This window comes from Harpegnathos saltator, unplaced genomic scaffold, assembly GCF_003227715.2.
Source record: "Harpegnathos saltator strain DR-91 unplaced genomic scaffold, Hsal_v8.6 scaffold45, whole genome shotgun sequence".
NCBI classification, from domain to species: domain Eukaryota; kingdom Metazoa; phylum Arthropoda; class Insecta; order Hymenoptera; family Formicidae; genus Harpegnathos; species Harpegnathos saltator.
Genome location: NW_020230261.1, coordinates 948,321 through 960,743, shown reverse-complemented (window position 1 = coordinate 960,743; position 12,423 = coordinate 948,321). Strand labels below are relative to the sequence as shown.

The 12,423-nt window shown below is 39.7% G+C and overlaps 1 protein-coding gene across 1 annotated transcript; it reads left to right on the top strand.

Annotated features, from left to right (window-relative positions):
* The first annotated feature begins 7,357 nt into the window (after positions 1-7,357).
* LOC105189842 (zinc finger protein 512B) lies at positions 7,358-11,616 on the top strand. The gene is made up of 3 exons (XM_025301795.1): positions 7,358-7,545; positions 8,876-9,049; positions 10,331-11,616. Exons 1-3 carry the CDS (start codon positions 7,528-7,530, stop codon positions 10,745-10,747), a joined length of 609 nt encoding a protein of 202 aa, XP_025157580.1. The 5' UTR covers positions 7,358-7,527; the 3' UTR covers positions 10,748-11,616.
* Positions 11,617-12,423: the final 807 nt, after the last annotated feature.

Here is a 12,423-nt window from a genome sequence, read left to right as displayed (position 1 = left end):
AATAACTTAGTCAAATAATTTATTGTAAATCAACAACTTACTTGCATACAATTGAGTCTCTCTCGGCTTTCACATGTTATATCACAATTAATTAAATCACCATTTGATTGAAAAAAAATGCTAAGAATATTTATATTTTTTATAGATCCTTACGAGGATTCTGGTGCCATCTATACAGATAACATCGTAAACGTTCAATTCTTCGCCTGTTTGAGCGTTTCTTATGATACACCGGTGAACCGATATTGCGCGTTGTCAGGGGAATCAAACTAAAGCGGAGAAAAATTATAGCAAAATAACAAACGAGGAAACAATATCCGCTTTCTTAAATTTTATCCGAATGGCAGAATTTCTCCCGCTCTATAATTCACAAAATTCGTCTCTCTATTCTGCATTTTTTGTTAAACCATGATACATGTATCAAAATAATCATATATTAAACAATTTTATATACCAAATATATACCAAAACAGTAGAATAAAAAATAAAAACGCGAAGGAATCGTTTGGCAATTTAATTTCGCAATTAAAATTCCCGCTTTATTATATTTTAAGGATTTTAGAGTAAATCATATCATTAAATTTGATGCAGGATTAATTAACTCAATGGAAAAAAGCTAGATGTTTTTTTCCCATTAATTCTGATTTCACTTTTCCACATCGATTGAGAAGCGATTTGATAATTGGCCGCTAAATATATTTAATTGCGTTCATGATTGCAGTTTGTACCATACTTGTATGCAGATGTGTACTGCACTCATAATTTACGATGATAAGCAAATAAGAAGACACATCGATAAATCAAGCCGGACGCTATTAATTACTAATAATATGCAATTGTCGATATATGAAAGCAAAACTGGAATTTGCGGTTTCGCGGTAAGAGCGCCGACCAATCGAGCGATCCACTTAGAACTGAGCGCACACGTATACAGGTATACAGGACGACTTTACGACTTTAATTTTAGCGGATCGTGAATTCTTCACAATGATGAGTTTGAGACCAATTTTTCCTCGCCAAGAATTCCGAATTACGAGCGATCGACGGAGAAAAGGAGGGAGGACGATTTACGAATTGAATGTCTCAGCATTGAGAAACGACAAATTGACAGGCGAGATGTTTCGTTAAAATTGCAATTGTGAATTACGGCAAGCGCTATATCGGGAAGTCCACGAGTTCGAGTGCCCTCTGCTTACATTATCGCGCGTTACATTGAAGTCAATTTCGTCTTGCGAAAAATGCCAGATTACTTTTACGAGATATTCATGGAACGCAGCTTTTGCTAAATTTCTACGCACTGCCGAAAAATTCCCATTGACGTTGTCCAATTGACATTGACGGAAATAGCGAACGTGAAAGTTCACGTCCGCTACTTCCATTATGACGATTCGCACGACTGAACATACATTGAACTGCATGTGGCACAATTATTATCCCGTATAGTAATTAGTAAATAAATTCGACCCAGCTTCAGGAACCAAATTTAATCTCATCGCATTTGATGGAAACAAATTGTACATGGAAAATGTTTTGTAGTAAGAACTGAAAGCGTTAAAATTATATTTTCTTTTACAGACTTTTTTTATACTAGATTCTATACCGATATAACAGTATAAAATATTATAGAAATAGTAAACAACTAAAAAGATCAAGAAATAACAAACTAATCATAATATTGTGTTTAAAAAACCAAATGTCTGTAACATTAAAAAAACAAATATATTTATATATATATATATTGCAAAAAATTTTGTTGCAATTTTAATTACAACATTTCCTCCGTGTAATCGCCATCGTTATTAACGATTCTCCGCTAATATTTCGGCAGCGAAACGTTAACGGCGTTATGTTATACTATTTATTGAAAATCGAACCGATCTTTCCGATCGATTTAATATTTCGTTAAATACAACGTGTTCATGTAAAAACATTTTCCGGAAAACAAAACAGTCCTTTGATTGCAAAAGTTCTGATATGCATATAATTATTGGAATAATATAATTTACATATTCATCAGGATTCATCAGCGGATAATTATATCCTAGAGTTCTTGCTTCTCCAGTTCTCCCCTCGATTTGTACGTTTTGCACCTCTCTGCTCCTTTCTCCGACTTCGCTGAAAAGTGCCTCGTGCAAAAATGTGCTTCTCTGTTATTGGCTATTTGTGTTCGACCACATGTTCGGATTAACGGGCAGGTGAAGGTACCGCGGAAGTGGAAGCACCTTTTTCTACGTTCACTTCCGCATCCGCCACGCCGGGAAACGGCGACGCCGCGAGGTTAAACCGAGATGTTATCGAAAACTGAATTCTGACTAGTTTCTCGAGCTATTTGTCTTCGAACCGTCATTGAGTGATAGTCAGACGATTAGTGGATAACGTTTGCTGAAATTATGGATCGATTATACTTTCAGCATTATCGCCTGTATTGCACGTATGAAAATCTGTACAGAAAGTTTGAGTTTGTTGAGAATCGAATCAAATGTTTTCACCGATCTGATATTTCGTTAAATATGACGTGTTTTCACAGCATTCATGCGTTATTATTAAGGATGTTATACGGATAAAATAGATTTGTCAATGTACTTCATAGTTCTCTTAGAAATGTATTATTCGGGTCATTTCGCTGATTAAAAAAGAAGAGAAGATTTCTATTTTATTTTTTTTTTATGTTTTGTGTGCTTTGCCTCTTCGAATGTAATTATTCACTCACTGTGTTAGGTTGATCGAAACGGATCGCTGTACTTGTCAAATAAAACAGAAAATGAAATCAGTTTCGAAGGATTATTAATTTCCACATGTAAAACGACTAACATTGAATCGGCGGTTTTTCAAGAATTTAATGAACAGTTTTCTTATTTCCTCTTTGCACCCTTCCTATTTTTCCTTAACACCGAAATTTCCTACAAGAGTTTAATAAAGAAATAACGAATCTCTCGCACCTGATACTCTCGATTTTTCTAATCGAAAATCGTATTCCGTCCACGAAGTGCCCCGCTCACGAATCTCAGATCGTTAGTCGCGATTCGCCCGGTGCGGCGAACAAAGGATCAATTATCGGTGATTTCGCGTTGCGGGATCTCTCTCGTCGCGATTTTATCGAAGCTCCCGCAGGATCGAGAGGAGGCGATCGCGCGGAGCCCCGGGTAACGAGGACAAAAACCGGTTCAGCGCACAAAGGCAAAAGTAAAATTATTTCTGCGCGATCCTTTCTTTCTCCTCTCACTTTCAACGAAAGTCAGCATATTCGCGTCCCGCTGGCGGACAATAATGCCTCGTGCTACGGATGAATCGAAAATTAACGTGTTTTTAATGGTCGCGCGTGTACTTACTCGAAGACGTTGCGTTCGGGTCAACGTATGGGTCGCGTGCGCGCGTGCGTGCGTGCGCGTACACTGCAAACCCGAATGTGTTATTTTGATACGTATAAGTTGAAGCTTTCTTCACGCGTTTCTTGTCGTCTGAAATCACGTCATTTGATGCTGATTTCGATATCACTTAACGCGTTTAAACGCGTTAAACGACGTGATTTAAGACGACAAGATACTCGTAAGGTCGGGTCTACAATAGGTGTAGTAAGCTTCAAGCCTTAGGAAATTAACCAATCCTAGTCGATTTTTACAAGAATAATCGAATAAGGTTAGCCAATTTCTTAAGGCTTAAAGCTTACTACACCTATTGTAAACCCGGCCTAAGTCCTGGTCTACAATAGGTGATTTAAGCTTTAAGCTATAAGAAATTAACCAATTGCAGTTGAATGTGAGGAAAATAATCGACTGCCATTGGTTAATTTCTTACAGCTTAAAGCTTAAATCACCTATTGTAGACCAGGGCTAAAGGAAGCTTCAGCTTATATGCGTCAAAATAACACACTCGGGTTTGCAGTGTACACGCACGTAATACAGACGTTCGAGATTCACGCTCGAATGGCGTGCTGCGTAATTCGCCAACGAGATTAATGTTAATTGATTCGGAATCACAGGAGAAAGCGATAGGCGCAGGTGGATATGAACGTTCGGATGAACGGATATGAACCGTGCACATAATTACCGCACGAAAGCTCAGTTCTGCCGTTTCAGATCGGTATCCAATGCGAATGCAAGAAAACAATTTTCGATTTTTAATGCGGCTGGTAAGTGGTGAACGACGACAGTGAAGGAAAAAGCTAGAGCGAACAAATTACCTTCCGTTATCATTCTCTATTATTCTCGCGAGCGCCAAAGGAAGAATCTTCTGCAGCAAAATTGAAATTATATATTATTATATATAATAGAATATATACAGCCGGTGGCGACATTTTTAATTATATATATTGTATGTATAATAAGTATCTATATTCTCAGCGCATCTATATTTAATAGAAAATAAATTTTTTAGTAATACTCAAAGAGTAAATTTTCCCCCAATGGTCCTACCATTGACTCTGCGTTAAACGTCGATTTACGCAGAAAAACGAACGATTAAATAGTTGCAAACGCATAATAAGTGGGTTTGAATGAAGTTGGATTACATTTCAATTTGTAGAACAGATAAACTTTTAAATCAGATACTCAATCGATGATGTGATAAATATTGACAAATTTGGACAAGTGCGAGTCGCGATAACGAGCGCATGAATTTATGGTAAGCAATTAACAAAAGAGTAGAGTAATCGCTGCAACATTGCATCACAGAAATTGCAATCCAGTTGTTCGATACGCCGCTGGCCGAAAGTATTAATTAATTTAATTGAAGTCGTCTCGTTAGCCGATCGCGTTCTGATTTTGCTCGCGGTTACAGCGGTTTGGATTTCCTTGCTGCTCTGGCTCTCGTTTCTTCCTTCGTCTTCGCGATCTTAATCGGCCGCCGATAATACATCGCCGTAGCGCGATATAAATAAGTACACGTGCGGTTCGGTCGGTTGCCGAGAATCCTTGCGGGAGAAAGCGCGAGTTGAGCTCACTCTTTGAGTATTACTAAAAAATTTATTTTCGCGAAATAAGTAAGGCAGAGCAAAGCGCAAAATGACTTAATCTAATGCTGAAACGGATATAAATTTGTTTACATTTTCGTCCCGCTAATAGACGTAAATAAAGATACAGTAAGCTAAGCTCGACAGACGCGAGACAGTTAAGTTTCATAAATAATTAAGACGGTTAATTTTCAAAAATAAAAAAAATAATGTCTGTAAATAACCTTGATAAATTTCACAAGTAATTTTGGTAATATTTATAAAGAGGTTTTATAATTTTTATAACGAAACGCACCAACTCAGAGCTCTGGTAAATCTATCGAATAATTTTTACAAGTTTTGCAGGCCTCATATTTTTACAAGTAATTATGATGATTTTTATAGATAATTTTAGAAGCCACCGCACGTTGTCGATTGACAATGAATTAGCGCGAAGCAAACTTACCACCGATCGCGAATTCTGCCTTCGCGCGGTGAAGGCGCCGCGCCGGTGGAAACGATCCGTTGAATCGCAGATCGGTCCTGTTACTTTGTGAGTTTCCGTCGCCTTTCTTCGGCGATAGTCCTTTCACTCTCGTCCGCGCTCGCAAATCCGCGTCACACCCGTACGCGTGTGCTTTTGAGAGAAGCACAACTCGATCGCGGTGTTTTTCGCTACGACAAGTGTCTACTTCATGCGGAAATTATGCGGCGCCGTGTGTCGAAATTATTACTTCCTATTCGTGAGCTGTCACCTGTGCGGATTATCTAATGAGGAACGATCACCATGTAAACGCGATTTTCGCGAAGAAAGTGGAAAATCCGCGTTCGAATTCTTCTATTTTGGCATTTACGGAATTCGAGTCGAATTTTATTAAGCAGAGAAAATATAGGTTAATTTATAGAGAAATCAAATTTTTCACGTGCGCAAAAAATCGGCAGTTTTTTTAACACATATACATATGTAAGCACATTCATATTGAATTTATTATTACGATAAGCAGCAAACAATTACGATAAGCAAGAACTAATAGTAACAAGCAAATATAAGAAGTGATAAATAATGGATCGTGTTATGATAAGTCACACGTAGATACGTAGAATTATGATAAATGAGAAGTAATTCTCTGTCTTTATAAATTATTAATGCTGCTACATAAATGTTTCTAAGTGTATCTTAATGTCTAGTATTATCTCATCGCCCCTTCGAAGTACAAAAATGTTTTGTTATTTAAATCTGCGATATTCTGATATTGTATAGGGGGTCGGGATCTTTTGGAAAAGAAAAATCATGAAGATTAAACAGATTAAACTGAGAAGAAAAGTTTTGCAGAAAATTAAAAATTATTTTGCAAAAATTACGATAGTCATTAAGTTATTAATGATTGAAAGTGACCACATCTAGAAGCTTTTTAATTGATAATTTGGAAATTCGCGTACTTATTTGCAAAATGATGAAGGACCTTTTTGTTCAGAATGATTTAATCTACTAAACTAATGTAATTAATTAAAAAAGTTCCTAGATATCGTCATTTTCAATTATTAGTAACTTAATAACTATTGCAAAATGGTACTTGACTCTTTTCCTCAGTTCAATCTCATTAATTTTCACAATTTTCTGTTTTCAAAAGATCCCAGACACCCTGTATATTAATAAAAGCAAAACTCTCAACTTTTTTATCGCCTTATCGACTCATTCTCTTAGTGCCTTTCCTCTTATCTTATCTGTCATTTGCATCCATATTTACTTTCCCAGTTTAATCTTATCTTGTATACCTGCGATTATTTATTTATCCTTATTTATACCTGCGAGTATTTAATTTTGCTTCTTCTCTCTGTGTATTCCCTCTCTCTCTCTCTCTCTCTCTCTCTCTTTTTATCTTTTTTTTTTAACATCAATGTTTATTTTCCCAATATTCTTCACCTGTGTGTTATACTTTGATTTTATTACTACTTTTTATTATTATATATTACTGTTTCTTCTTTCGTGTCGTACTTTCTCTTTTACGCGACGATTGTATTTTTTATATTCTTGCGTCATTCTGATAATGAAAAGATGTTATCCTACAGCATGATAGAACACTATTCTATTTTCCACACCACATTCTGCTCTTCTTTCCCAAATCAAAATTCACTCCGTTATGGTCGAATGATCATGCGATTACTCGCATGATTCACGCAAACTCTCGCGAGACGCGCCTCGAGAGATCGTCAATCGCACGTTCGGCGAGGGTGTGCCTCCTCTCGTGACCGCGAACGGTCGGTCTCGGTCTCGCAGGCCGAGACCTTTTACCGGCGATCCTCTCCCCGTCGTGCCCACCGCGGTTCGTCGAACCCGTGGAGCGCGAGAGAGGAGCGCTAATCGCAAAAAGGAACGACCAAAGCAAAAAAGGAGACCCCGCAGAAGATGGAGACGAGATCGGGCGAACGTGAAGCCAGTCGGAAAGAGAGCGAACGAGCGAGTGCTTTCTTCGAGTGCACACCGATCCACGGTGAAGGTCCTCGTATATAAGCCATCGTAGACGCTTCTACAATAGTCAGTGCGGCTCGTCCCATTGGAAACACCATCGGTGCCCGACGTACACACACCGCAGCGCGAGATGCTCGCATTACGAGTTGTAAGTCACCGCCGCAACAGCCGTGCAGCGCTTCGAAATCGATCCGCTCGATGAGTTTCGGAAATTTCGGCGTCGTCGAGAAGAAAGTTAGCTCGCCGGGCTCCACCTCGAGCGCGTCCGATTAACGCGCTTCTGTGACGAATCCCGCGGCCAAGTGATATATCTCGACGCATCGAGGTCGCGAGCGCGCAGGGACGATCGAGATTTTTCGCTCCGGTTCGGTCGCGAACGCCCAGATCTACTGCCGGCTGTGCCGAAATCTGGGAAAGCGGCCGACCGTCAGTATGTGAACTGTGATCGAAATTTTCGGGCGCTCAGGAACTTTTGCTCGCTCGCACGACGGCTTGGTGAACTTTCCGTCGAACATTAACATCGCTCGGGTGTTAACATTTTTATTTGCGATTGAGACATTTATTAGGATTATATTTGTATTTTTGGAGAATATAATTTTGGAGAGTATAATTGGAGAATCGGAACTATATTTATATTTAGACAGCATATCTGGTAGCCTTCAGAATTTGTTATGTTTTCGAACTTAATTTTTGCCATTTTTAGGATTTATCTATCTTTGCTTTAATCTGTTAGAGATCACAATTTCAAATATTTAAAATATTTAGCGTTAGATGGGTATATTTCTCTCTTCCTGCGATATAAATTTTTTGTGGCTTCATGTTAAAAATTGAAACAATTAAAGTAAACTAAAAAGTAAAAAGTAAAATTCAAATGACAATTTACAGAACGGCGATAAATGTATTGTTTTCTCCCGCCCGTAATTTCGATCATAGTCTGATTTAAGAATACATATTCAATAATATACTTATTAAATTTTATAATTGATTATTATTTTTTAGTATTTATTTTGTATGTTTTTTAGAATTTATCATCTCTGTCAGATTTCAGAATCTGTCAGATAGAATCTCAAATATTTGAAATATTTAGCATTGAAAATCGAGCATAGTAATCGTTTTCTCTCTCTCTCTCTCTCTCTCTCTCTCTCTCTCTCTCTCTCTCTCTTTCTTCCAGCATATTTTTCTTATAATTTCATGCTAATAATCCAAACGATTAGAGCAAATTAAAGAGCAAAGAATTAAATTAGAGAGTAAAGAGTTAAATTCGGATGATGAATTGCCGGACGACGATTTATTTCTTAATATGATCCTCCTCCGCTCGTAAAGACAGAGTCTAATTTAAAGCTTAAGAATGCCCCGCCGGCAATTTGCTCTTTTTTCGCCATAGCAGCCGCGGTCCCGCAGACGGTCGCTCGTCATCTGTCAGACGTGCGTCGGGCGACGGGTTCGTTACGCTCTCATCAACGATTACACCTTTGCAGTTTTTATTCACGCTGGTGGCGGCGGCCACGGCGAGGCCCTCGTTCGAAGGCCATGGTCTGTCGGATGAGCCGAAGCTCATCTCGCAGTCGGTGCATCTGCACGAGGTGCCGACCAAGATCATCAAGGTCACCAAAACGGTAGCCATCAAGGTCCCCGTGCCGTATCCCGTTAAGGTGAGCAGCTGTTAGGGCGACTTGGTGGAAAACGAAAGCTCGTCAATTAGCGATCGAAAGTATCGGTCGACTTTGCGCGTCTTTATCTACGCTTAATCGAACCGTCTGGAAAAGAAGAGGATAATAAAGAATATCATTCGTGCGTGGAGGCGTGAAAGCGAATGACGTGTGAAAAAGGAAGGACCTAGACTTTTTGCGATTCTTTCGCGCGGATCGAAATTTCCGCGAGGAGTGAAACTTGAAGCTCGCGGGAAGAAATGTTGAAAGAACTGTTGGATCTCTTAAACAATTGCCATTGTCCCGAGACGCAAGAGTGATATTTCAACAGGAAGAGATATGATACCCGCGATATTTATATCTTGTCGAATCTGATTGTCGTCAACGTTCAGTTTATTTATGTTTCGAAATTTAATATCATGCCATCAATGTCGACTACTTGGATACGTGGATATTTCTTGAATACTTTCTTGTTTGTTGTGGAAGCTAGCCGAATATCTGTGGTTAGTATTTAGAGACGTAAAAGCCTATTGCGAAGCTAATTGCTGCAAAATCAAATAATAAGTGAGAGATGGGCATTATCTGTAATTTTTACTTATCGGGTACTCTAATATTGCATACTCAAATTTTTCGAGTATTTTCTGAGTGCTATTAGCTGAAAAAAATTATTAGCACATGAACATCGTGAAAAATATTTATATTATTTCAGAAAAATAAAAAACATAATTAGTTGATGCAAAAGTAACTTCTGAGAAAATTAATAACAGATGGCATATAAATATTACGTACGATTTTTTATGCCTCAGGTACTTTCAGGAAAGAAATGTCAAAAAACAATAATATTATATTAATATCAATTTACTTAAATCAACATTATTTAATTTATTTAAGTAGAACAAACTGTTGTTTTTTTTAATAGCAACGATTTTTAGCGGGTCTGCATTTCTTCAACTGAAAATAATTTTTCTTGATGCAAAAATGTTAATATAAGTAAGTATGTTTTATCAGGCCTCATCAAGATGGACATTTTTCATATTTAAATACTTTTCCTTTCAGCATAATATTATCCCTGGACAATATTTGCGATTTTCTATGTCAGATGTCCGAGACACCCGCATATTTGAACACTCGAGTAGTAACCGAGTCAGTAGTATTTAGAAACCACTCGATTCATACCGATCAAGCGTGATACTTTCGAGAGTACCTTCGTAAAAACCGCGCGGACATAATAATTTTCCCTATCTAACCGTGACTGATCGGCGGCGCGTTTCTCTTTTCACTCAGGTGCCGCAGCATATTCCATTTCCGGTGCCGGTGAAACATCCCGTGGCAGTTCCGGTGCCACAGATAGTGAAAGTGCCTCAGCACGTGCCGATACCGGTGGAGAAGCCGGTGCCGGTGGAGCTGCACCAGCAGATACCGCTGGTAGTGTCGAAGCCGGTGCCGATACCGCATCCGGTGCCGGTGCCGCATCCGGTTACTCTCACCAAGCCGATCTTCATCCCGGTGCCGAAGGCGATCCCGATTCCCCAATCGGTCCACAGCGTCGGGAGAACCGGAGGGGAGGACGATCACGTCAGCCATGAGACCAACTACGGCGCTTACAGCGTGAACGTCCAGAGTCACGAGGCGTCGTACGATCAGGGGGGCGGCGATCAGGGACACTTTCAACCCTCCCAGCCCGACTACTCGGATCATTAACTTTCGAGATGTGACGGACGGGTCGGCGGGTATCGGCGATGATCGGATGGCGGCGAGGACGCGGCGGGTCCGAAAGAAGCGGTCAATCATCGGCGAGGATGCACGGCGAGCTGATCGCCTCGAAAGCGGTTCGAGCCAAACGTCAAAACGCGAGTCAAGTGCGAGAGCGACCGCTTGTCTTGGAAACTTGACTCGCGCCGCTTTCATGATCGATCGCTCGCCAAGTAACGTTGTCCTTCGGAGTTGTATCGGCTAGGCCGGCTAACGCTGACCTTGCCGACGTTCCGATGAAGAGCAAGGTAGAGAGGAGTAGAGGAGGTGTGGGGGGAATTCGATAAAGGGTCAATCTAACGTGCGACTGCGGGATAGAGGATAACGGAGATGGCGGATAATCGTGGATAATGCCGATCAAAATGCGCGAGAATTTCACAACTTTGGAAGTTACAAGATTAAATTAAGATTAAATTAAAGAAGATGGGTTAAATCTCGTTAGAGTCGCAAGAGTGTGTAGCGAAGGATTTTTTGACGCTCTGCGATTTCTCCGAAGACGCAAGTGAAACTTTTCATCCGAAAATTTCAGGAAAATTTCTGAAGATCACGAGAAGATCGTGACGAAGACGGTAATTCGTTTCTTCGAGACATTGTTTTTTTTATTCTTGTAAACGCAACCCGAAAACCGAGTAGCAAGAGTTGCTTTTGCATCTGCGACACATGTGCGCACGTACATGTATTTTTATGTATATAGATCAACAAGTTTTCTCCGAGAGAAATGTTGAGTTTTTGTTTGCGCTTTGCGATGATAGACTGTTGACGTTGCATTGTTTTCTAATAAAAACGTTTTCACACGCCGCAATCTCGTGTTTTCCTGCCTTTATGTGTTTACTCGCTTTTCCTGGAGATAATCGTTTCATTATTCTCCTGAAATACTCCACAGACACCCATATGGACTGATCGTTGAGCAAGAGGTTGCGAAGGCTGCATCTACGAGGGTAGTCCCAGAAGTACCTGACCTGACGTATAGATAGCGGTTGTTGTTTGAAAAGAATGGCCATGGTAGAAAGTACCAATCTTATAAAGTTTAAGTTTGAAGTTTGACGACGCTACGTTGTTTAGTATTTGTTTGGTAGCCATCAATAATGAACGCTCTCAGTGAATTTGTAAACATGGAAAAAATTTGTCATCTTTATGTGATACAATACTTTCATTTGAAAGACCTCAGTTCAACCAATATCAAAGCGGAGATAGATTCTACTGGGAGAGTCTGCTTCTTCGTTTACAACAGTAAAATATTGGGTGGCAGAGTTTAAACGAGACCGTACGAGCTGCCAAGACGAACATCGCAGTGGTCGACCAAATGAGGTGACCACGCCAGAAATGGTGAAGAAAATCCACAAAATGATATTGGATGACCGTCGACTGAAAGTGCGCGAGTTAGCAGACATGGTAGGCATTTCAAAAAGTGCTGTACATCGTATATTGACTGAAAATTTGGACATGAGAAAGCTGTGCGCAAGATGGGTGCTGCGATTGGAACAAAAACAGCATCGTGAGGATATTTCAATCGAGTGTTTGGCGAAGTTTCGCAGCAATAAAGCCGAGTTTTTGCATCGATTCATAACCATGGATGAAACATGGGTCTATCACTTCACATCTGAGACGAAGGAACAGTCAAAACA

Coding starts and splice junctions, on each gene's coding strand:
- LOC105189842 (XM_025301795.1), top strand. Junction 9,050..10,330: donor CCGTGCCGTATCCCGTTAAG/GTGAGCAGCTGT, acceptor CTTTTCACTCAG/GTGCCGCAGCATATTCCATT.